Raw genomic sequence first — 26,873 nt, forward strand, 5'->3', positions numbered from 1 at the left:
ACCAATGAGAACTGATCCTCCATCAGCTGGAAGGACTGGGAGCAGACAAAAGCCAATCAGGCCTGATGGCACTGTAAACTGGCTTGGCTACTTCATCCAAGAGGCAATTCTGTCTGAAGCTGGAGGAATTATCTTTCCTATCTTAACTCCAAAAGCCAGCTTGTTCAGCCAAAGCCTATTTTTGTTTACTTTGTGGAATGTAAAGCCCAGATGGCCACCCTGAGTTGAATATCAATTTGACTGATGTAAAATTACAAAGAGTTTGCTTGTGAGTTGCTCCAGTGGCTCACATGAACCCATAACAAATGTGTTATGGAAGACATTACCAAGTCTTCCTGTTAAATTTGTGTCTGTTATTTTTCCTGTCACCCAACATTAGAAATAAAACCAAAACCAGGATCTCTTATTTAAGAGTATTTATTTGTGTTGGTTGTCCTCAGACAGAAGTGGTGCTGTTACTTTAATTGCAGTCATGCAGTCCTGTTTCATTGCTTTTGCTACCATAAGATGAGTCCAACAGCAAAGGAGGAGAACATAGCAGTCAATTGCTTTTAGATATTCAATTAAATTCTGGTCTCAGATACTTGCACACAAATGTCAGTGACATCAGGCTCAAATGCATATATGCATGAGGATAAAATTTGGCCTTGAGACATATAAGTAAAATGTTATAGTATTAAAAATGGAAGTGAAATAACACTTAGGATGCTAAAGGGCTTTCTACAGAATCTATCCAGTTTCATCCATCAAGAAGGCCTACAAATTCTCTACTCTTAGTTTGATCTAACACCTGGATTTCAATTTTCAAAATGAAATTGTACAATATTAACCTTTCAGTTTGTTAAAATCTTAACTTGCTTTAATTATCTATGGGAATTTAGTGAGTCTTTGTACTCTCAACAGTTCTATATGAATACAAAGGCCAAAACTCTGCCCTCAGTTACACACAGGAGTTCCCACTGGATTATATTAGTACAACTGATAATAGAATTTGATCATATTGCCCATTTTAAATTCAGATGACATTGTTTCTTAGTTGGAAACCTCTATGGTCTTGAAAAAGGTGAGCACTAAAGAACATAAGGATAGTGGGAAAATGCCTTTTCTAGCCATTGGTAATTATACCATTTTTCTCCCTTAGAAATATCCATAAAAATACTACTGCCAAAGCTAACACAGTTGTTATTGAGATCCAAACACAGATTCCACATTTTCACGTTAAAGTTAGAGTTTGCCTCACGTAATTTTTGACCTCTCAAAATTAGATTAATTGATCCACGACATTTCATTACTCAGCATTTCAGAATCAGAAACAGATCTGCCTCCAGAGGAAGAGCAGTAGAGAGCACAAAGCTAACTAGGCTTTGAGATGTAGGAATTTCCTCACTCGAAGACACCCAGTTTTAGTACAGATTTTATTGGAAAGAGGCTTTCACCACCCTTCCTTTCACAGGCTGAGGAGGGCGCCAGTTATCCACCATTGGGCGAGCAGGTTCTGTCTCAGCATTGATGGAAAGGCTACGAAGCTTTGCCATCTGCAAGAAAGCAAAATTAAAATGTCAACATGGAATCCACTTAGGGGTAAATTCAGGGCGTAAGGCCTAGACCAACAAGCTGGGCCAACCACTGGGTGTTGGGGAGGAATCTCCCTACAAAGTCACAGGAGCCACTGCATGGAGACTACTGCAGCCTAATGGCTGGAATAGCCTCTGGGGATCCTTACACAGTCAATCTCTATAGCAGAGGATCCTCTGAGCATGCCTTGCCTCTTTATGCCCCATCTCCACACATCCTCGCACTGAGGAGCTCTGTGGTGCGCAATGGATAGGCAGCCCTTGTGTGCCCCTTGTGCTGTAGAACTGCAGTGGAAATTACCCTTCATGATCAGGGAGGCAGAGTAAGAGTATAAAGGATGACAGAAATCATGGTGACAGCTTGCCTGCAGAGTATTTAGTTAATATTTTCAAAAGGCAGTGAAAAGTTCATCAGCTGGATTTTTAATCTGAAACATAATAACAAATGCATCATGGGCCTCATGGCTCACTGTATCCTGTGTTCAGAATGTAAGGCTGTCTTTTAAGCTGGCAAAAAAGCAAGAGTGGTTTAACAAGGTTTTGTTCCAATGAAGGAATGTAATTCTATTTTAGAGAACAGAGGCATGTGTTTTGCATTCCATGAGAAATCTGCCCAGCCCAGCCTGTGCCACTTCCCACAGTTCCCATTGGCCAGGAACAGTGAACCGCGGCCACTGAGTACCTGCGGACGCTCAGGTAAACAAAGTGTCTCGTGGCTTGCCAGGGGCTTACCCTGCACTAGCCGCGAACCAAGTTTGGGAACCATTTAATGGGATAAAATAGCCTGGGGACCCATTGCCTAGATACTACAGCAAAACTATATAAATATTGACTGTAGATAGATGGACAGACAGACAGATACAGTGGATAAATCCAGTTCCACGTCTGTATTCTCCAGCTCAGTCTTGCCGCCAGGCTCAATGTGATGGGGTGCAGGGAGCACTGGTTTTGCAGAGTACTATGACATGCAAGGGGTGTGGACCACCTATGCAGGGGCTCCAAATCCTAGCCCCTCCCTTTCAGCACAAGAACTGCACCATTTTGTCCTAGCAATAGAGCTCTCAGCGGTTGCGAGGGATGTGTCAGGATTTGGTCCCTTGTGAGAAGCCCTTAGGGCTGGATTTTCCAACAAATCCTTTGCTTCAATAACAAGCTGAGGCACAGGCTATATCCTGTTGTGGTATAGTAGGAAGACCCGGTACTAGTGGCAGCAATATTGTTAAGTAGGATGCTGCCTCCTGCAATGCTTTGAATGGGTTAGGAGCAGGACCTTCAGTTTGTTTCTTTTCTGCTGAAAAAATTAAAAATCCAGGGTTAACCTCTCTTTCTGTGATGCCACAAGCTGCATTTTCCAAGTGCTCTTCAGGACTTGATGACGTTCTCTTGCTCTGCAGCCAGAGGGCCCTACTTCCAAAGGAACTCGCTCCTGCTGTACCTCCCCCGCCACACTGGAGTGCACCAATGGATGTTTGTATGTGCATTTTCTGTAAAGTTCCATGCATGCCAGGAGTGTTGTAGAAATAATATAATAACAAAGAGTGGACTGGGTAATGGCTCACAGCCTAATGCGTGTGGAGTGAGCACATCTTTCCAGGTGCACCAGTTGCACACTGGACAATTCGGCCCTCAGTGTCCCAGCCATACAGAAGGAGAACAATCTTGGCCACTCTGTCAAAGGGATTAGCACTTACAACATTACTGTCAGCAAGTCTGAATGTTAGCAGGCTTCTAGGATTAGAGATCTTTAAGGGTCTGATCCTGTGAACTTCTCTCAGGTGATGGTCACTTATACTGTCAGCTCTTTGGGGCAGGGATTTTCATTTTGTTCAGTGTTAGTACTGTGCCCAGCACAGTGGGGCCTTGGTCCAAGACTGGGGCTCCTTGGCATGACTACAAATATTACTACTAATAATTCCGTCTGTAAAACAGCATAACCCCAAATAAGCAACAAAGCATGGCTACAAGTACTAATTATCCACGTTTTGAAATGATCAGACTCTCTGGATGAACCGATCAAGGTGCTCCCTTGCAGGTTACACACAGGCCCTGCTGGCTACTGGGAGAACAATTAATGCCATGCCTAAAACCTGCTACTGGCACTATTTAGAAAGAAGAGTGTTGTCTGAATACAGCAGTGATCAGAAACACATCAGATGGAGCTGGATCAAGGATTCAGCACATAGTTGTTGCATTCTAAATGAATTTCACACTAAGATCGACCCTTAAAGTGGGGGAAGAAGAGAAAGTTGATATTTTTATTGCTGATGCAACACAGAGCTGTTCACTAATAGCTATGCCTTCATCGGAGTTCCAAATAAATGTACTGTAAATACCTGAGTCAGTAATGAGGCTCTAACCAAACTTGTGTTGTTGAGCCAGGAAAGCTGACCAGAGCCAATTTGCATTTTGCATGCAAGGAGAAGCTCTCAAATATCTAATACCTTTATATTTTGGTATAAATAGGGAAAAATAGGGAAGTGACCTCCAGATCAGCTCTGTATTTGAATGAGCTATGAAAATGCAGCGATGAGCTATGTTAATATAGTCATGCAGGAGCTTATGTTAGCTTTAACCTTTGGGACTAAGGTTCAAGTCAGCCCCTCAGTTCTCGCAATCTCACTGTACTCCGCTTAGTCCATTTTTCGTATAATAAGCAGCCACAAAAGTATCAGGTCAGAATTTGGAAATCAAATTGTTGTGTGATATGCTAATACCAACCAGAATCTATATGCAGTGTCAAAGATGCCGGCACTGGCTTATTTGTACCATATTAAAAAAGCACCTTGAGATTCTAGGATGAGAAGTTATACATATGTAAATACATATGTATAATCTAATACGTACCTGTGTAACATGTCACTCACTGACTCCTTGAATTTTCATTTTCCTATTTAGCTAGAGTCTTGAAATTTGGGGCACTCATACATTGTGGACTGCTGAGTGTAGGAACAATCCTAGATTAGAAAACTGATCTTTAAATGTGAGATCACCAAAATGATCATTGGTCAATTTTATCAGATTTCTACCATTTAAGTGCTGGGGCAGGGGATGGAAATGTACAAATATATTTATTTCTCCTCAAAGACCATCATCTTGGGTATGAAGCCTTCAGCTCAGAGAAATGAAGGTCACCCAAAGTTACCACTTCTGTCTACTAAAATTTAGCCAAGAACATTTCCAGAAATGTACTTTTTACATAGAAATTAATGCAAGTTTTGCAATCACCTTTGTTACACACTGCCACCTAGAATGTGTGGGGCAGGTCACTGTACTTTTGAAATTAGTATTTCAAATAAAATGGATTTTAGGGAAGAATCTTTTGAAATATTACATAAAAGCTAAATTAAAAGAACATTATGGCTGTAAAATGAATCCCTAAGAAATGCCAAACGTAAGGTCGCATTATGATACAGTTTTCAATTAGATGATCATAGGAACCCCTGCTTCATTCAGTGCATACTGCATGAGCCATTGGTTGACTATTTATTATTAGTCTCGCTCATCGTGCCTCATTCATTGCACTCCACAGTAAAAAATTTTTTTTTACTCAGTCTTCATTCAAGTATAATTGGTGATTTTGCTCAAATTTTCAAAAGGAAAAAAAAATCAACACAAATAGACATCAGACCTGGGAAATTTTCTGCCTGAAAGATGGAAGTTAGAGGGAGTTATAGAGGTGGGCATTTCATGGAGATATTTTGAAATTGGTTTCGTTCAAATTTGGAATGAAAACCAAAAATTTAAAAATTCTCTGAGAAAGGGAATGGAGCACAGGCTCTGAGGCTGTCCCTTTGGGATGCTGCCCAGGGGCCACAGATCCTGAGGTGATCTATTTGTTGGGCTGTCCCAGAGCAGAGGACCCTGGGCTTTCGAGGAGCTGTGGGCTGCAAGCCAGGTCTTATCCCAGGCTCTCAGTTCCCAGTAAGGCCCTCTAGGCAGGTTACTGAGGAACTTGGCTCTCCAGCAGGTAGCCAGGCAGGCTGCCAAAAAGCCAGGCAGGCAATCTGGCTGAAAACCAAGCAGGGTTTGAAACCTGTGAGGCAGGCAGGATTCCATGGGAACCCTGCCTGGGTTCTGTCAAAACTTCATCAAAATCAAACCGTCTCTGCCATTTGTTTAGATTTCAAAAAAATGGCAAATTCCAATAAAAAGTTTCATTGCATTTTTTCCAACCAGTTCTAACTGAAAAACCCCTTAGAATTTAAATGGTTTAAACATACATAACTATAACTTTTGTTACATGCATCAAACGTTCCGCTGATTTATCACACCACAGAAGTATCTAGGTTAGTGGCTTAAATTTTGATAAGCTTGGTGTATGAGCAGCGCAGGTTTTGGTTTTGCAAGGACAGAAGACTCCCATGCACTGCTCCAGACTAGGGACCCAGTGGCTAGGCAGCAGTTCCACAGAAATGGACCTAGGGGTTACAGTGGACAAGAAGCTGGATATGAGTCAACAGTGTGCCCTTTTTGCCAAGAAGGCTAACAGCATTTTGGGCTGTATAAGTAGGAGCATTGCCAGCAGATGAGGGATGTGATCATTCCCCTCTATTTGGCATTGGTGAGGCCTCATCTGGAGTACTGTGTGCAGTTTTGGGCCCCATACTACAAGAAGGATGTGGAAAAACCGGAAAGAGTCCAGCGGAGGGTAACAAAAATGATTAGGGGGCTGGACACATGATTTATGAGGAGAGGCTGAGAGGACTGGGATATTTTAGTCTGCAGAAGAGAAGAATGAGAGGGGATTTGATAACTGCTTTCAACTACCTGAAAGGGGGTTCCAAAGAGGATGGATCTAGACTGTTCTCAGTGGTAGCAGATGACAGAACAAGGAGCAACGGTCTCAAGTTGCAGTCTGGGAAGTTTAGGTTGGATATTAGGAAAAACTATTTCACTAGGAGGGTGGTGAAGCACTGGAATGGGTTACCTAGGGAGGTGGTGGAATCTCCTTCCTTGGAGGTTTTCAAGATCAGGCTTGACAAAGCCCTGGCTGGGATGATTTAGTTGGGGACTGGTCCTGCTTTGAGCAGGGGGTTGGACTAGATGGCCTCCTGAGGTCCCTTCCAACCCTGATATTCTATTCTATGATTCTAAGTTCCTATGTGAAGTAATGTGTGCGTGTCACATCCAGCTCCATCTTCTACACTCATGGGTTAAAGTAAGGAGAGAGCAGACAGAGAGGAAAGGGAGAGCTACCACTCCTCCTTGGCCAATGTGGTGAGAACTCCCTTGTACCCTGCCTACAATCAGATCACCTCCACATAGCCCCAAACTCTCACATTCATTTCCTAGTCACCCACTGCCTCCCTGTGAGCACCCCCATCCCCCAGCCTGATTTATGAAACTCTATGGTGTCTGGTGACCTGAACCCTCCCACTGACATGGTGTAGGAAGCCAAAAGGAGGAACAAACAATTTTCCAAATGAGGAAGACAGCTAGGGATTTCAGTCTCTGCTGCCACCTGCTGGCACTAGAATTATATAGAGACTGGGATGTGGGGCTCGTGGGTTGGGTGGCTATATTTGGTGGCAGGCCCAGGGAAACCTGGAGTCCTATGCAGCAATTTTCAGAGTTCCAATGGTGTTCCTAATGAAGCCAACTGAGTAGTTTCTAATAGAAGGGCCCAATCCTGAAATTCAGCTTTCACTCTGTTTTAACTCAGTCTTTATTCATGCAATTTCCCACTGATTCCAGTGGGAGTTTTCCTTATTGAAAGAGTAAGGTCAGGATGATGTGTAAATAAATAATCTCAAATTGTGAAAGAACGATGACAATAGGGGGTTAATGTCCAGCTGAAGTTTACCTGGTCTGGGCTGACTTCAATAGGCTCCCTCAGAAGAATCCAGGTAATGCACTCTTCACAAGGAGGTGTAGTGAAGGAGCCATGGTAGGTCCAATAGTCCCGAGATTTAGGGAAAAGAATTGATGGATCAAAGTTTGGAAAAGGAGCCTCTTTCCCCTTAAATAAACAAAACAGAAATCTCTTTAATAACACTAATGGAGACACCGAGCTTGCTTAAAATGAGAGTCGAGTTTCCATGGAAAAATTAATGAAATGTCCAATATCATGTAAGAGGCTGACCTCCTCCTTTCAAATATTTGCCCTGTAACTTACTTTTCTAGAAATGACCACTAGTCCGAGGCTGAGATTTCCCAAAGAAATAAAATAAGATGCACTTTATCAAAGAGTCCACTGATGTAACTAAGTATTGTAACTTCTCAGAAACTCTTGTCACCATAATGTACTGTTACCTAACAATTGTGACTAACAAGGAGTCTGGTGGCACCTTAAAGATTAACAGATTTATTTGAGCATAAGCTTTCTGATACTGTAATTCTTATGCAAACTAAGATCCCTTCTGTGGGAGTTCTGTCTATATAAGCCCTTAGGTAATTAATTAATTTGAAAAACAGTTTAGGATAGGATTTGCAATGATATTTGTGCTGATATCAGTGAGGGCTGCCTGGCAACCGTGTATTTAGGGGCTGATGGAAAGCCCATTGAAGTCAATGGGGGACCTTAGAGAAGTGAGAGGAGGAATTATATTTCTCCTTAAAGAAGAGAAGATATTCTGGGCCATAGTCACCAGAATGCTCTGGCTGCTATGTGTTGCTGGAACAATGCAAAGCAGCCAGAGCAGACTAGCAAATCTGGCCTTCTGGTTCTTGCTACTGAAGCTACCCAGTTAACTTAATAAAATAAAAACTATTTTGTTACCTTTGTCTTAATATTATCTATTTCTTCAAGAATTCTCTTCATCTCTGGTTTGGGAGTTTTTCCAACCTGTAATGCAGAAAGCATAAATTGAACAGTAGATATGCCAGCTGAATTTGTTTTCCTTCATATCTCACAACTGCATGAAAAATGCTACTTGACCCATCCCTCTGCCAATTAACATTCTCTGACCATTTTGTACTGAAAAACAACAAAACGTTACTCCTGATGGAGGGAAAAAACACCCAGAATAATATAAGAATAAATTACTTGATTTTTCATTACAGTAGTGTTTGCTAAAACTACCTACAAAGCTCAGTCATGCTCCAGTTGAAGTGGCTAGTATAATTCCCACTGATTTGAGTGGGGACAGGATGGGATGCAAAAGAAGAAATTCTGATGATTAGAACTAAATTAGTTTCACATCTCACACAATTTTTACTTATAACAAAGAGAAAATGTATAGTTTCTTTAGCATATATATATATACAAGTTGGTGGTAATTTTCCTACCAAATGCATGCTTTAGCCCTTATGCAGTAGCCTGACTTTAGTAAAGAATAAAACTACATGCTAAACTGAGTACGCAGGGAAAATAGAAGTGGAAAGCTGATATCTTTGCAAAGGATCTGATCTCACGTAAAGAAGTGTAAAGAAATACTACATTATGCCTTCTGATACTTCAGAAGAGGATAGCAGCAGAGTCTAACACTAAAGAAGCTTCTCATCTCTGGAAGAATGGGTTATAACATGGTTCATGTCACCAGTAATGTAAATTTGCCCTTCTTAAACTACCTCCTCTTGGGCCTTGTTCTGCAGGCTTCACATAAACCAAACATCCATTGAAGTACAGCATCAGAGAAGACACCATGACTCACTCTAGTATCACTAGAACTGAATGAAATATCTTCAGTGAATTGCTGAATAGTTTTGACTGAACTGAAAAACTCAAAATGTTTTGATAGCACCAAAATGAAATAATGAAAAGCGTCTCAGCCTTCTCATATGTGAGCGTTGCTGATGGTCGGACTCAAGGTGCATTTCCAGAGATGTGTGGAGAACTGCACGCGGTACTACTACGACCTCTGCTAATAACCAGTGCTCATTCTCACCACGGACACTGACAGCCAAATGAGAAAGAAAAATCATGACAGACGTAAAATATCTGAGGAATTTTCACTACTCAACTACTATTCAACCCACTAAGTTATTTCTACACTGCAATGTAAGCCCAGTGTTAGCAGAATTCTAGTTAGCAGACCCTGGGATTGTTAACGTAGGTCTTGAGCATCTACACTCATTTGTAACCCCAGGACAGGAATTGTTGAACTCTGGGTCTCAACCTGGAGCTCCAGTGTCTACACTGCATCATGTGGATACGAGTTCAACCACACATATTCCAGACTTCCCAGCGCCTTCCCAAAATGTGGCCACTCTGGTCCTTTGTTTGTGGTGCAGTGTGGGAAAACTTGACTGTCCCGAGGACAAAGTCAGCCAGCCATTGGGATTGTGGAATACTTCTGGCAGACTCCCAGAGCACAAGTCCAGTGGGGCGGCATCTACACTGAAAAACAATAGGGCTCAAACTTGGGTCCCACCTTGAATCAGGCTCAGACCCTCCATCCAGGGATCTTGGGTCTGAGCCCTAGGTTGGCACAATTTGCGTGTAGGGGGATTAGGATTCAGCATGAGTTCAGACCCTGGTTTTATATTGCAGTGTAGACATACCAACTGAGTTTTGCCTGGTTAAAGACACTTCAGTAAGGACTTTGAGCTTGTGTCTATTAGTATTAGAGAAGTGCCTAAACCAAAATGCTGGATCTAATTCCAGAATTTGAAGATAGTTTGAATCTGGACCAAATCCAACCTTCATGGTGGGATCCCATTTCTGCATTGGGCTGAACTAGTGTTGTGCCAATATTTAAAAAGGATAAACAGGACAACCCAGGTGATGATAGGCCTGTTAGCCTGGCATTGATCCCGAGCAAAATAATGGAACAGCTGATATGGAACTTGATTAATAAAGACTTAAGGAAATTAATATAATTAAGACCATCAACATGGGTTTATGGAAAATAGATCCTGTCAAACTAACTTGATATCTTTTTTGATAATATTACAAGTTTGGCTGGTAAAAGTAATGGAGTTGATGTAACATACTTGGACTTCTGCAAAGCATTGAACTTGGTTCCCCATGGGAATTTGATTAAGATACTAAAATGATACAAAACCAACACAGTGTATAATAAATGGATTAAAAGCTGGCTAACTGACAGGTCTCAAAATAAAAAGAAAAGGAGTACTTGTGGTACCTTAGAGACTAACAAATTTATTAGAGCATAAGCTTTCGTGAGCTACAGCTCACTTCATCGGATGCATTCAGTGGAAAATACAATGAGGAGATTTATATACACACAGAACATGAAAAAATGGGTGTTATCATACACACTGTAAGGAGAAAAGGAGTACTTGTGGCACCTTAGAGACTAACCAATTTATTTGAGCATGAGCTTTCGTGAGCTACAGCTCACTTCATCGGATGCATGCCGTGGAAGGAGAGTGATCACTTAAGATGAGCTATTACCAGCAGGAGAGCGGGGGAGAGAAAACCTTTTGTAGTGATAATCAAGGTGGGCCATTTCCAGCAGTTAACAGGAAAATCCAAGGAGCAGTTGGGGGGGGGGGAATAAGCATGGGGAAATAGTTTTACTTTGTGTAATGACACATCCATTCCCAGGCTAACACGGCTGCTACTCCGAAACCTATCATCAAACAGGTGTATTTCTAGTGGGGTACTGCAGGGATTCGTTCTTGGCCCCACACTATTTAAAATTTGTATCAATGACCTGGAAGAAAACATAAAATCATCAGTGATAAAATTTAGAGTTTGCACAAACACAGGAAGAGTGGAAAATAAAGAAGAGGACAGGTCACTGATAAAGAGTAATCTGGATCGCTTGCTAAATTGGGCACAAGCAAACAATATCCAAATGAAAAGGAGTACTTGTGGCACCTTAGAGACTAACCAATTTATTTGAGCATGAGCTTTCGTGAGCTACAGCTTTGAGCTGTAGCTCACGAAAGCTCATGCTCAAATAAATTGGTTAGTCTTTAAGGTGCCACAAGTACTCCTTTTCTTTTTGCGAAGACAGACTAACACGGCTGTTACTCTAATATCCAAATGCAAAGTCATACATCTAGAAACAAAGAATGTAGGCCATGTTTACAGACCTCTATCCTGAGAAATATTTGTGGGGCATGGCTGATAATCAGCTAAACAAGAGGGTGACTCTCTGACCAAAAGGGCTAATGCAATCCTTTAATGCATAAACAGAACGATCTCACGTAGTCAAAGGGAGGTTATATTACCTCTGTATTTAGCACTCGTGAGACTGCTGCTAGAATACTGTGTCTGGTATTCACAATTCAAGAAGGTTGTCGATGAATTGAAGAGGGTTCAGAGAAAAGCCACAAGAATGATTAAACGATTGGAAAACTTGCTTTATAGTGGTAGATCCAAGGAGCTCAATCTATTTAGTTTAACAAACAGAAAATGAAGGGGTGACTTGATTATAGACTACAAGTATCTACATGAGGAACAAATATTTGAGAATGGGATCCTCAGTCTAGCAGACAAAGGCACAACAAGTTTGAATGGTTGGAAGTTGAAGCTAGAGAAAATCAGACTACAAATAATAAGGCATACATTTTTAACAGTGAGGGTGATTAACCATTGAAACAATTTAGCAAAGGTTGTGGCAAATTCTTCATCACAGGCAATTTTAAAATCTCGATTAGATTTTTTCCCTAAAATATATGTTCTAGTTCGAACAGGAATTATTTCAGGGAAGTTTTCTGGCCTATGTTACAAAGGAGGCGAGACTACATAATCACAGTGGTCCCTTCTAGGCTTAGAATCTATGACTAAAACTTTGGACCTGAACAGTGAGAAAGTTTTTCTCATGATCCCTATATAAACTTAATGAGAAATCATTGTGTATATTGCTGAGATAGGATGAAAAGCTCTGTTGATGGGGGTGGCTGTGGGACAGGCTGCCATGAACAGTGGAAGAAGTGACCCTGGTTTTTGTCAGGGTAAGATTAAGGCAGATTCTTTGAGAGAGATCTCTGTCATGGAAATCATTCAGTGAGTAACACTGCACAGCTGATTGCTACTGAGCAGATACCTGCCATTGATACGGCACCCAGAGAGGAGGAGAAAATGCAACCTGGGTTCCCTCACTCCCCATCAAAACATAGTCTCAGTGTTGTGGATGTAGCAACAGGTACAGACTGCAGATAAAATGACTCCTATTCAGGTACATGTATGACACACACTACTGAATGTTAGGGATGGTGCTAAAAGTCTGTTTTATGGGTGTGAGTGCAATAAATTTCTATGGATCCAGGCCTATCCTAATCCCAATGTATGCATCATTCTGAATATTATTCTCTAATGAGATATATGGCTGAGAAGTAAGTACAACAGGAACTTTTTTTCCTGCAATTAGCAGAAGAATACAGGTATGCAACAGTATAAAGAATGAACACTTCCAAACTTACTTTCAGAAAAATGCCCACAACAGCCACGCCATCAGGTTGTTTCAAAGCTTCAGCAAAATTACTATATTTCGGATTCCAGTGTACCATATGAAGCTTGAACCAAAGAAATGTAAATGTTACAAATACTGTTATGCAATAAAATGCCATCACAGGCCAGGTCCTGCATTCCTTGTGCATCCTGCTGAAAGAGTTTTGAATGCACAGGGAATGCAGAACTTGGCCTCCAAATGAAAATATGTATAAATATGTCCTATTGCTTCTACAGCTCTTCCACATGCTTGTGTTTTTTGCAACAACTGCTTGTCAACTACTTTGGTTTTAAATGAAGCATAAAAATACAAAACTTGCTTGAAATTAATCAAATAACGTAATAGAGGAGATGCTTACAAATGCATGTAACATGCACACATGCAATGCAGAAGTTATCCATTGATGTGTTTAATATCAATTGTATTTTCAGGTTAAAGAAATTCTTTTAAAAAACTGAAATATATTTGTGCTTTATAAACCATGGTTCTGCTGTTCTTGCTCTACTCTCCATCCCACTCCCCTGACCTGGTAGTGAATGGACCAGGTGACCCTGTAGTTCTTTCTCATCTCTACTGTCTACAATACTAAATGTTCAGGAAATTTTTCATAATGTTTTATTTATTCTTCCAGAGGACTGCTATCTATTTATTTAGCTTCTAATAACATGGCCATCACCATGGTATCTGAATATATGCAGAATCTGGACATATCTTCATATAATACGAATGTGGTATAACTTCATTCACAATGAGATTATCCAGCAGTTTCATTAAATTTAGCTCATGTACACTCATATTTTAAAAAATAGCACTCTTCCTGAATGCGGCATATAATATATTGCTCTTTATTTACTCCTCTGTTGTTACGTGCATCATTGTTTAGGATAAAAGCAACATGGCCCACAGCCTCCACTTGTATTCTAGCAAAGCATTATTCACTCCATATATTGTTTCTCCTCTGTATAAAGGCCTAGGGGTTAAATCTTAGTCCCGCAAACAAAGGCAAAGTAAAAAGACTTTTCTTGATGGAACTAAAAACAGAGGTTTGGGGGACAGAATGCTCCCACTCAATCCACTAGTAGAAACTGGGATACCCATGGAGCTGGACCATGGTAGATGCTACTAGGCAAAGGGAGGAAAGAGGAAAATCACCCACAGCCCCCACACAAAGTTTTGGGCCAGGGCATCTCTGATATGCATCTTGTCTGCCAGCATTTCTTCTGGATGGGAGTTGGTGCAAAGCCATGGTATATCTCTGTACAGTAGGTACATGTGACATGTACGGGCTTGCAGAGTTGGGAGGAACACTAGCAGGCTGCTGCACGGCTCCTGATAGAGAGAAAACATGGTGTTTCCATGGTAGTTTGAAATTTACACTTGCTCCCATGTAGGATGTGCAAAGAAGGCAGAATTTGTTATTAATTTATTGCTATCAGAGCTTAAGCCCACACCGAATACACACTGGGTCAAACTCAGCCATTAACTACAGAGAGTTTGGCCCATAGTAGTTTGTGCGTTTACATCAAAAAAGCAGCAAATATTTATTTAAAACAATTCTTGACAATACACTGATAGATTTTTAAAAACAGATATTTAAAATCTAGAGCAGTGTTTCCCAAACTTGGGATGCCGCTTGTTCAGCGAAAGCCCCTGGCGGGCCAGGCTGGTTTGTTTACCTGCCACGTCCGCAGGTTCGGCCAATCGCGGCTCCCACCGCTGCAGGCCAATGGGGGCTGTGGGAAGCAGCACGGGCTGAGGGACGTACCGGCCGGCGTCGCTTCCTGCAGCCCCCATTGGCCTGCAGCGGTAAACCGCAGCCAGTGGGAGCCACGATCGGCCAAACCTGCGGACGCAGCAGGTAGACAAAATGGCCCGGCCCGCCAAGGGCTTTCCCTGAACAAGCGGTGTCCCAAGGTTGGGAAACACTGCTCTAAAGGATATTCTCAAACACAACAGTTTTAAACTAATTGAAATGTCCTTGTAATAACCTTTTTCCCCACACTGGTAATGCATGTGAAAAAAATAAATCCTGGGACTTTATTTTTATAAATAATTAATTATATACGAAAAACTCTTAATGACCAATAAAACCAGCAAAAATGATATTATAATAAGTTTGAGAAAAAATAAAATAATGCAACCAAAGTTGTGTTTGCTGCAAAAAGATCTCACTGAAAATGGTGAATTTAAGGTTTGGGCATATTTACAAAAATTTATAGTTTTGGTAGGGGGCAGGCAGGGGAGTTGTATTTTTGTTATGAAAAGCTGTGTTTGTTGGCAGAAATGATTCACCCCAGGTCACATTTTTGAATAGTCACAGCTATAACATAGTTCATACAAAATCAATAAATTCAAATAAATACTGGAAAAGGAAGCGATTAGTGTTGCCCAATTGCCCAGTACGCTAGTATATAGAAAAACTGGTCCCACCTCTGCTGCACATTTCACTCCATCTACAATGTGCTCAGAGCCATGGTCATCAGAAGAACCCCAATGAAAGTGAAACTGCCGCAGCCTGTAGGGTCCTGGGAGTGGTCCACCTCGCAGCACTGCAATTGACAATCCACATTAACATTAGCTACAGACCTTTTCAAAGAAGCTTTGATTCAAAGTATAAGCGTATACAATTACCACAGAGGAGTCCAACATTTTGAAGGTGTTGAGCACCTACAGCAATTCCAGCTGATTTCAGTGGGAGTTGAGGGCACTCAGCACCTTGCATGATTAGGCCTGTATCTACCTATCACTGGGCTATATAGCACTATTTGATTTCAGAGCTATAGAAATTACCATGAATCAGGGTAAAACCACAGAATGGGATGCCAGTTGTAGAACACATCCCATTCCCCGCACGGCAGAATGTATGATAGTTTGGGGAGGATGGGTGCTCAGGATGGCTCACCATTCGCCAGTGAATGTCCTGTTATGGAATTCACAATTTTATGCTGAGGATTTAATGGGAATCTCTGTGAAACTGGCCTAGAGGGGCCACGCAGTACTACACCTACCCTACTAGTGCCATAAGCTTATGGCACTAGTAGGGTAGGTGTAGTACTAAAGTGCTACAAGCCCTGCCTATGATCCAGTACTGTCACTGCTTTTTAAACTATGTTGCAAGCAATGTTTGCAGTGTAGTCTGTTATCTCTAGGGAAAGGTCTATTTCCTGAAGAAAGAGCAGAAGACAAAGGTAAAAACAGATGAGCTAAAAAGTGGTTACTGAGCATTCAGACAAACCTTATTCTCTGAAAAAGTTCAGTATGTGTAATACCCGTGGCAACATTGCCACCAGCAGGGCCATACTAATGAGTCATTATTCCAAGCAATAGGAAGGTTTTACATTGTAAACCACAAAGAACAAGGTAAGTGTATTTTATGATAGCATCATGAATTACACACTTTCTGACTATTAGCTTAGGACTGATCCTTGCAGGCTCTGAGCATCCTCAATAGCCATTGACTTTCATGGAAGTTAAAGGTGCTCAAACAGTTTCAGCAAGGGATCCACACATCATGGGATTGGGTCCATATGGTAAAGGCATACCAGGTAAAGACAATTACATTCCTGGATCTGAAAAGACCAGGAGTAAGTCCATGCCCAGCTCTTTTCTGAAATGTCCTAGAAAGAAAGTATCTGAAGGATACAGAAGAAGGCCATCTTCCTTTCACGTGGTCTCTCAGACATGTAATACTGTAGGCAGTTTGTCAGTGGGATCAGTAGCAGCTGTCAAGGTTACCAATTCTCCACTAAAACAGATTTATAAAACCAGTAATCCTGTTTGAAGGTCAATGGGGTGCAACCTTGATTTTTTAAGGGCAGGTACTCCACCTCCACCAGTGTATCCTGCCCCGCCAGTATCAACCCCCCATCTCTGCACGTTTCTGTATAAAATGGCGTCCTCCATGTGGCGTGACTTTGCATATACAATGCATGTGAGGTCAAAAGTGTGGGAACACTGTTCACACACTTTTCTGCCCCACTACCTTACATTGTTTTCACTTGTGAGTGATCACCAATCAGTGGTAATCCTTTCACCAGGTGAGGCTGTAAAACCTGATGCCAAAAAACTCATTGCTTCTCTCAACTGTAAATAGGGCTTAACTTGACCATAACTGATTTTGAACCAGAAAGACTATACTCTCAATGAGGGGAAAGGCTTTTTCTTTTATGTTTGTTTAGAAATATGGTACAAACACACAAAAGCACATAATGAGGGTATAAACAGACTCTTTATTTATAGACGGTCTCTGATGTAAATACCTCTCTTCCATATTCTAATTAGGTAAAAATTGATGAAATCTATAAGACATACCTTTCTCAAACACTTGGTCCAAATTCCAAGGGCTAAAAAATAAAGATGAAGTCCACAGAGGAGATATGGCTCAAAAGTAATAAAAAAATCATCTTTATTTTGTTTCAGCTTATGGACTGGAACAAAATTATTTGAAACTGTCCTCTTCTTGAAGAGGGAGAAATGAAAGGGGTAAGGTTTACTTTCACTCAGAAAGGATGAGAGGATTAAGTACAATGCATGTGACCAAACGTTGGGAAAGAAGCATATACACATCTCTCTTGATATAGTATTTGGGGATGTGGGGGAAATGATATGTTACTATTCCCCTCAAACAGAATTTCCTGTTGTTAAAATCAAAGGCAACTTGTTTTTATACATATGGAATAATGCCACATTATTTCAATTTTCTAGTACTTGAGATTCAAAACTGCCAAGCTGAATATGTTCACATATGAAGGTCTCCAGTAATATTTTATAAAGGTTCTGCCATCAAACCAGTGAGCTATGGACAATTCTCTGGAGATGTCACATCCCCACTGCTGCTGATGTTCCTCTCTGGGAGTGGGCCCAAAAGGAGACACAGCAAAGTCTGTGGTTTTCTTGACTAGCTTTGATTGCATTAGACCAAACTGGCTTTCAGGGTCCTGCAACTGTAACAAAAAAAGATGTCTACTCAATCCCTTCTATCCAGAGACTTTCCAATGTACTTCTTTAAGCAGGAGAGGACAGAGACTTCTGAATTCTATCATCCATGATCAGATGAAGCAGAACAGGAGAACAAGCCTCCTGTGTCATAGATCTCCAAGACTGAAGAAATTCACAACCTTTGAGATATTGCTTCTTCAAAGGTGCCTTCATTTTTAGGAAATGCAATTCTACCCCTCTGATAGACAAATACAACAGTAGGAGATATGGCAGTTTTGCAGATGAGTTTCTGATATTCCATTAGAATTTGTCCACAGAGGCTATGCGATTTAGTAAAACATTTGCATCCCCCACAATATTTATATTTAAGCTGTATTGATTTGGTTTGGGAGGTCAGCATTCCGAATTCTCTGGTCCTACTTACTTCAGGGAAAACAGAGGCAACAGTACATATTTTGGCAGTGCTAGTAAAGGTCCCTTCTGACTATATCTAGTTAATAAGACAATATCACAAGGGTGTTTTTACCTTCTGTGTTTGATTTTGCCCACAAAACAAAATCCCTATTTTAGGTTATGTCGGTTGCACTTTTCCCACCTGAAAGCAAGAATGTGATGGCATGCACCTGAAATCCTCCAGAATGCAATGATTCTCTGGCAGCAGGTATGTGATCATGGAGAATCCTTAACTTTTTGGAGTACTGGAATGTGGGGGAAACAGGTGGAGAAGTTCTGTGCCTGTCCAAGGAATGGAGAATGCATGCTTCCTATATTTTTGCATTGGAATCTTCAGAATCTCAAAGTTTTGTGTCTCCCATAGATGAGGAATGTTTCAGGGTCCAATGGTGCTTCCTTCCAAAGACAGGATTTACCACCACATTCTCTGACCCTGGAATATGTTGAGCAGTTAAAGTTTCCAGATTTTATTTCCAGATTTTATGGATGGTGGTCATCCATGCTGATCCAGTTTCTACTATTTCTAAGTAATAGACCAGTCATTCTTCTCTGACGGTCAGCCTACAATGAGCTGGGCTGCTCCCTTTTATACGGAAGCAGCAGTTGGAGCATGCCTAGCAAGGGCGAGGAGGCATGGCTTCCTCTGCCCAGAGTGTGGGGTTAACCCCTTCTTTTCCAGTGCAGGGCAAGTACACCCCACCACACTAGAGTAATAGCTCTACGTTTATATATAAAATGGGGTCCCCCTGCACTGGATTAGAGCTGAACTATAATTTTAGCCTGCCTGTTGTCTATCACAGCATTAATAGGAGAAGATTGAACCTTTTCCAAGTTCAAACACAAAACCCTAGTATTCCTGCCTTTGATAATGTCTGCTTTGGTTTTTGAAAAGAATCTCTGCAAGTAAATGTAGAGTGGTTGCATTTAAAGGACTCTGCCAGTTTCAATCTCTTATCCTGTAAGTCAGTAAGAAAACTCTGCTTACCCTTCCCAGATCTCACATCTCCCAGTTGGTGAATAGTCTTGCCTTGAGATGGAGCAGATAAGTGAAAGCTGAAAATTCTTTTACAGGCTGGATACTCTTGGTCTTCTTCCTGCTTGTCTTGAGGTTGACTATCCCAGCCAAAGAGCTGACGGTGTCTCCTCTGTTCTTAAACTTCACTATTACTATGCCTTAGGAACACTGCATGGTCCAATTAGGGACCACAAGTGGTTTGGGCGGCACTTTTCCTACCCATGAGGTCTCTAATATTTACTCTACATGGGCACTATTAACCCAGCAGTGAGTCTGGCCTGCTAGTTGGGCTAACGTAATGGAGCCTCCTCTTCCAAGAGAATGTCCCACTTTCCCATCATCTGTGCTAGCTCTGGGCAATGTCATATTGAATGCAAGGACAGCTGGGAACCCACAATATTCCTCTGCACCTCAGTGCACATAATGCACACAATTCCTTTGTCCCTAAGCTTTGAATTTATTTTGTCCTAATGGGAAACACTTTTCTGGGAAATTAAAATTGGACAAAAGCCTCAGCTAAACTGAGGGTCTCCGAACAGTCTAGATTGAAATCCCAACAATATCTCTCAGCTTCTTTTAATGGTCTCTGAGTTGGGATTGCAGAAAATGGCAAGCAAAGGCTTAATGATGTAGCTCACAGGCTTTCTCTTGATGTTTTGGTGTCCAGCATTTCTGTTGGTGGAGATGTCCACTTCAAGAGTGTCTTGCCCTCTTTAAGCAGCTGAGTGTTTGGCCTTACGTATCAGTTTTGGATTCTGGAAATTTCCCACAGTCCATTCTTCAGGAAGTAACATTTTAGCCACATTATTTAGCCTCAGGTTTGCTGTTGCTGGGCTCAAGCAACATGGACTAAGCCATTTGGGTGCATCTCTCTAGGGGTGAAACAGTGGGGAAAGTATTTGCAGCATTTTGGTTCTGAGAGGACCCTTGTGAAAACAAGCTCTCATCCCATTGGTCAGTGACTGGTTCTTACTCTGTATATTTGTAAACTGCCTAGCAAAGTACGGCCCTGATCTCGGATATGGCCTTTGGGCACCACAGGAATAAATATTCAATGAATGAGAGAAGACAGTCCAAGATACTTCCTGAGATTTAGTGTTTGCAGCACCTATTTAAAAGATGCCTCTGTCACAATGTGGGGCCTGTAACTGGGTGTGCAGAGATAGACGCCTGATAGAGTGGCCTGCACTCCTCATGCTTATCCATCATGGAATTGTTTTCTGACTAGCAAGAGGCTGAGCTTGGATCAAAACAGTGCAGTTTTTCAGTTTTCAGTGAAGTCAGTGAGGCAGGCATAGCCAGTGAAGGTCAATGCTGCGTACGCGGATGCAACTAAGGTGAGCAGAGACTCCTCCATGCGGCTTGTCTCACTGAGGGTCAGGTGACAAAAATCAGTTTGGCACAGAAGGTCAGCGCTGTTTATAGACATAAGGAGGGTTTGTCCTTGCAAACATGTCTTAAAACACTCACCTGTTGCCTGATCTACAAGGCCAGGTGATAACCCACAGGGGAACATAATGGGGCATTATTCCCTGAGATAGAAAATGTTGCTTTACAAGAAAACAAAGAGACAATATCGTGAGCAAATGTTACAGCTCATTATGTCAATGATACATTATAAAATCCATAAATAAATAAGCAATTGCTCAACAGAAGATATCAGTATATCCACAGTCATTGTGGCTAATTAAGTCAGGTAAGCACTTTCCTGAAAGGCCTTCAACACATGGTTACATTGTTGACATTTTAAAATGGAATTCTCTATCTAAATAACTGTTAAAAGGAGAAGATAACACTCAAAAGAAATAAGGGGTTTATTTGTATGTGAATTTGGTGTTCTTTAGGAACAAATGGCACTGTCTATACAGAAGAATAAAGAGTGGGCCTCTCATACCATTTTCCAGCATACATCAATCCTGACTTACTACACAAACCACCCTAGTCTTTCAATTCTGGGCCTGTTTTGAACAGACACTGGTATAAAATAAGCTCCCAAATTCATTTTCATGTTTGACCTAAATGAAGAATGCAGCCCATGACTCCAGAGGCAGAAAGCTGATAACCCAAACCACTATCGCAGTTCCAGAAGACTAGGTCTGAAGAGCACTGAAGTTCTGACCTCCAACAATATCATAAAGGTTCAAAGTTAACATTAATACAATTCTTAAATCCTCTTGTGCATAAGCACTGCTGGTCTCAAATTAATGCTAAATACCAGACATGCTGGAAGATCTAGGGATAAAAGATGTGCCAAGCACAAAGTGAAAGGCTTAACTTTGCTGTTTGTCTTTAGTTGGTATGTGCCATATCCACTGGCATACATAAAGCAGGCATTGTACTGGGCTTTAGCTATGTAATTCTTGTAAGTCTTATTGACTTCAGTAATACATAAATAAATCATCATAAATAATTTGCAGTTAGATAAAGCCTTTTATAGAAGAATCTCAAAGTGTTATGCAAAGATAAATAAGTATTTACCTATAATTACTAGGAACCCTACTCATGCACCTGGCTAAGCACTGTACAAACACAGAACAAAAAGATGGTCCCTGCCCCCAAGGAGCTTTCAATCTAAGTATGACAAGAGACAACAGATAGATGCAGACAGATGGGGGAATACAAGGAAACCATGAGACAATATTGGTGATAGACAGTGGTGTCAGCGTACCAGCAGACTAACCGGCGTCAAGTTTTTGGTACTCATCACATCAAAGAAGAGTTTGGAGGAGTGTTTTGAAGGTGGATAATGAATTAGCTTTGCAAATGTTTATGGGGAGCGCCTCTTAAGCATGAGGGGCAGCATGGGAGAAAGTATGAAGGTGCTTGTTTAAAAACTAAACAAGAGGGACATGGAGGCTGGTGTCTCAGCCATTTGGTAGCAAGTATCGACAGCTTGATAGTGAAAGAGAGATAATAGGTGTGGTTAGATATTGATAGATGTTTGGCTGTGTGTGTGTGTTCCCTCTGTGTGCTGCCCCAGCCCTGTGCAGACAGCTGGCACGGCAGACCTTGAGCGAACCTCTCAATGACCACAAGATCCGTTAAGGGATGAAGGCACCCGGCCAGGTTTATTGTCAATGAAGTACAGTACTAGTATCCCACAGATTCTACCAAACCACTAATACATGTATGCCCATAATAATGGACCAGCTCAGTGAATGGCGGGACTTTCCATTCCTCCTTAGGCCAGACAAAGATACTCCCTCTGAGATACATCTTTATATCCCAATACAAACAAGTTAGTATTGTCCCTCTAACATAGTTACTCCAGTTACTGCCCCCTGACGTGACTACTTATCACTTATCATCTTGTACATGTTGGTTTTATCAAAACATTTCTATTACATACTGGCATCCTGACCTTATCAGTGTGTTCCTGTTATCCTTGGGGAATGTTTTTGTACCATACTTGATATTGGGATGTTTTGATACCACTTGATATCCGTATGTGTTTGTGTGAGTACTCTGTGACTAGCACGTCTTAGGAGTGTGTATTTCTGCAATATCAGCCCTGTTCTTGCCAGATTCTGTGAGCAGGTCCTGCCTCATACCAGGCACCTGATACAAGGGTTTATGTCTCAGGCTCTTTCCTACTACAATAGGTACAGTGGGATTAGGTCATGAAAGGTCTTGAAAGTTAAGACAACAAGATTGTCTTAATGAGATAGAGAAGGGGGAGCCAGTGAAAGGATACAAAGAGAGGGGAGACATGATTAAAGCAACCGTCTAGGAAAACAATCTTTGCTGCAGCATTCTGAATGGATATGAGTAGGGCAAGAGTGCATTTGTAAAGGCCAGAGAGAAGAATGTTGCAGTAATCGATACATGAGATGATGAGAGCTTGGATGAGTGTTTTAGCTGTGTGGATGGATAAGAAAGACTGTATCTTAGAGATGTTATGCAGGAAGAACTGGCAAGATTTAGACCTAGCCTGGATGTGAAGACCTAGTCAGAGGTCTGAATCAAAGATGAAGCCCAGGTTATGTGTCTGAATGACTGGCAAGATGATGATGTTGTCCACACTGATTGAGAAAGGAGGTAATAGGGAATGGGGGTGGGGGGGAGATTAGTAGCTCTGTTTTAGCCATGTTGAGTTTGAGCTAATGAATATGAATTCATGAGTTGTTAGAGAGACAGGCCAAGATTTTCGTCTGGTCAGGAGAAGGGAAGAAGATCTGTGAGTCATCGGCATAGAGATGGAAGTTGAATTGATGTTTATTGATGAGATTAACTGTGGATAAGATGTAGAAGGAGAAGAGAAGAGGACCAAGGACATAGGCCAGTGGAACACCCACCAAAAATTGGAAAGCAGATAAGAAGGATCCTCTGAAGGACCCCTATTTCACTTTTACCTATGGGGAAACTGAGGCAAAGGCTAAATGACTTACCTAAAGTCAGACATCAAATCAGTGGCAGAGCTGGAAAGTCTTCTAGCACAGTTTCCTAGTTAACAACAGACAATGCTGTCTTCCTGTAATGTGAGGTATGGGTCTAGAATAGAGTGCAGAACTTAAAAAGAATATTTTTTGGATTTTTGGTTCTCTCTAACTTACAGATGGCTTTGTGTAACACTCTAAATTTAAGTAGGATTAGACCAAAATAAAAGCCATGCTTAGGCTAGACATTTTTTCCAGTTAAAAGCAGAGTTTTTAATTATTATTTGTCCTCATTGTTTCTATCTCAGAAGCTAACAAATGAACATTTATTCATCAAAAGTTCATAAATAAAATGTTCTTTGTGAAATGCGTGCATATACAATTTTTACTTTAAAATTCAGTTATCAGGTTTATGCATGGACTACTTCCAAAGAGAAACATGCCTATGAAAGGCTGTAATGCAGCAGAAGAAGGTCCTGCATGAACACAGGGGAGGTTTGCAGGAAAGTGTGTCTTAACTGTGCAGCTCCATGCTCTTCTCCTGCAGCTGACAGAAAGTCAACAGCAGGAGGGTGGGAGTGCAGATGGCCAGAGAATTTGCACATGAGGAGAGACACTGGTGCCTTCTTGGGATACCTCCAACCTTGGAAGAATCAGAGTCTATTTCCAAGAAAATGTATATAACCACTGCTGGAATACCATGTCCAGTTCTGGTGTCCACAGTTCAAGAAGGATGTTGATAAATTGGAGAGGGTTCAAAGAAGAGGACTCAGAGAATGATTAAAAGATTAGCAAAAATGCCTTACAATGATAGACTCCAGGAGCTAAATTATTAAGATTAACAAACAGAAGGTTAAGGAGTGACTTGATCACAGTCTGTATGTACCTACATGGGAAACAAATACTTGATAATGGGCTCTTCAATCTAGTAGAGAAAGGTATAACATGATCCAATGGCTGGGAGTTGAAGCTAAACAAATTCAGATTGGAAATAAGGTGTAAATTGTAACAGTGAAGATAATTAACTATTGGAGCAATTTATGAATGATCCTGGTGGAGTCTCCCTCACTGACAATTTTTAAATCCAGACTGGATGTTTTTCTAAAAGATCTGCTCTAGGAATTATTTTGGGGATGTTCTATAGCCCATGATATACAACATGTAAGACTAGATGATCACAGTGGGCCCTTCTGGCCTAGGAATCTAGTTAATCTATCAGTACTACTGGACACGCATCTTCCACAGCTGCCTGTCTCTAGCAGTTTGGGCTTTTAAGAAGCTGCTCAGAAACTGGAATGTTAGAAGTATTGCTGGCAGAGATGGCATAATGCAGGTGAGGTGCTAAAAGATGCATCATAAATGTACTTTATTACATGTCTCTGCGATGTATTGCATGGTCCTGAAATGTATACCATAGATAGCTCCATCACATACCACTTATGTGTGGCTATAAATGGTCATAGATATAGGCATGGTCATATTTGCTGGAAACTTTAAGAAAATGGAATAATATCTAAATGTTGTTATTTGAATTTATTTATAGTGTAAATATCATATTATTATTTTGGGCAAAAATCCTGAAGTCTTCATTTATTATTGTTGTTATTTAACATTTATATATTGTGCCATAGGTGTGTGTGGTAATTTACAGAGAGAATGAAGACCCAACTCCTGCTCTAAGGAACTCAGAATGGAGGCTGAAGTCAATGGGAATAAGGACATCAGGATCTGTCCCATTATTAATATCTGCATCTGCAAACACAGAACTGATAAGAAGAGACAGAGCAGTATGAAAACATTTTTCTGCCTCTACCGTATTATAAAGTTCACCTTCTTTCACCAGTCACTTTTTCTCTCTCAGATCAGAATCAATCACTTAGTGAGCAGTTAATCTGAGCAAAATTCAGACTGTCCCAAACATTTCTGCACTTCATGGCACCAAGTGTGGCATCAATGCTATATATTGATTTTGGTTAGGCATTTCATATTTTACCTAAGGTTATTGTTAATTATTATTAATAGTATTTATTTGTATGACAGTATTGCCTATGGGCTTCAGTAATGGATCAAGGCCTGGCAGTACTAGACACTGTACAAATACATAAATAAAGAGCTCTGAAGAGTTTGTAATCCAAATATGAAATGAGAGACAATAACAAGTGGATGCAACATATGGATTGGAAGCAAAAGGAAAAATGAGACAAACATGATCAGCATGATCAGCAGTGGTTATGGAGATCTTTCAATATACTCCAGCTACAGCTCTTTAATGATGTAACTTGATGTGGTTTATCAAGAATAGAATTCCAATGCAAATGCCACCAAAATTAATCTAATGCAAATAAATAAATAACATATTAGAAAGAAATGCTAAGTGATCTTAGGGAAGTAGATTTGTTTTCTATTTTGCGAGAGAACGAATCAAAATCCGGCAACTATTCCCAGTCTTTTGTGTGTTTCTGTTTTGTTTTTTTTTATTTTATTGGATAACTCAGCTTGTACATATTTTGACTTTGGATTTGTTTTCATTAACCCATCAAAAATGAACAAAAATCAAAATTAAGATGCACACACTTAAATATTCAAGAACATTGAGTCTATTAGCAAAATTACTCTTACAAATTATGACTATCCCTACTAACAATGCAGCAGTAATAGTTGAAGTTTCCTGTGTAGTTTAGAAATAACACCATATGTTGTGTTTTTTGACTGGTCTTTCACTACATAAAATGTACACATTTGTTTTTCCTTGCTGTAGCTTGGCACTGCACATATTACAAATATATGCCAAAATCCTGCAGTCCTTACACACAAGTACAAAGACTGTAGCCTTGGGTCCAAATATTGTATATCTTTTCCAAAGCTGCTTGAGGCATCTTGGCAATTATTGCTAGTCTGCATTCAGGATTATGCACTAAAAGCTTTGCAAAGATGGAAGCAAGTTTAGAATCATTTGATTTCTAGAGATGCAAGAATTAGAGTTGCAATATTATTCATCTGATTTCCTTTTTAATGCAGTAGTGAAGAAATTTCACAGCTTCTTGCCAGTTACTTTTTCCTAGGAAGTGCAGCCAACAGTATCAGTATGAAATTTCAGTGGTTAAGTCAACAGATGCTAAATACTTCTAGCACTTGCTAAGCAGCATCGGTATATTTAGTCAAAATGTCTAGCCATTCTAACCCTTAAGAGCCACATAGTAAGTACGCAGCA

General features: G+C 40.8%; 1 protein-coding gene across 2 annotated transcripts in view; it reads right to left on the reverse strand.

Moving 5' to 3' along the window:
- Window positions 1-401: 401 nt before the first annotated feature.
- The window catches only part of LOC311516108 (carbonic anhydrase 3-like), a 101,302-nt gene continuing 74,830 nt past the window's right edge, over window positions 402-26,873 (reverse strand). For both annotated transcript variants that reach the window (XM_084619808.1, XM_084619809.1), the window contains 5 exons: window positions 15,311-15,429; window positions 12,852-12,944; window positions 8,293-8,358; window positions 7,378-7,533; window positions 402-1,535 (listed from right to left, as the gene is read on the reverse strand). In XM_084619808.1, coding sequence (XP_084475934.1) covers window positions 1,416-1,535; window positions 7,378-7,533; window positions 8,293-8,358; window positions 12,852-12,944; window positions 15,311-15,429 — 554 coding nt within the window. In that variant the 3' untranslated portion in view covers window positions 402-1,415. The remainder of the gene's footprint in view (window positions 1,536-7,377; window positions 7,534-8,292; window positions 8,359-12,851; window positions 12,945-15,310; window positions 15,430-26,873) is intronic.

Source organism: Lepidochelys olivacea (genome assembly GCF_965140295.1).
Source record: "Lepidochelys olivacea isolate rLepOli2 genome assembly, chromosome: 2".
Lineage (NCBI taxonomy): Eukaryota > Metazoa > Chordata > Testudines > Cheloniidae > Lepidochelys > Lepidochelys olivacea.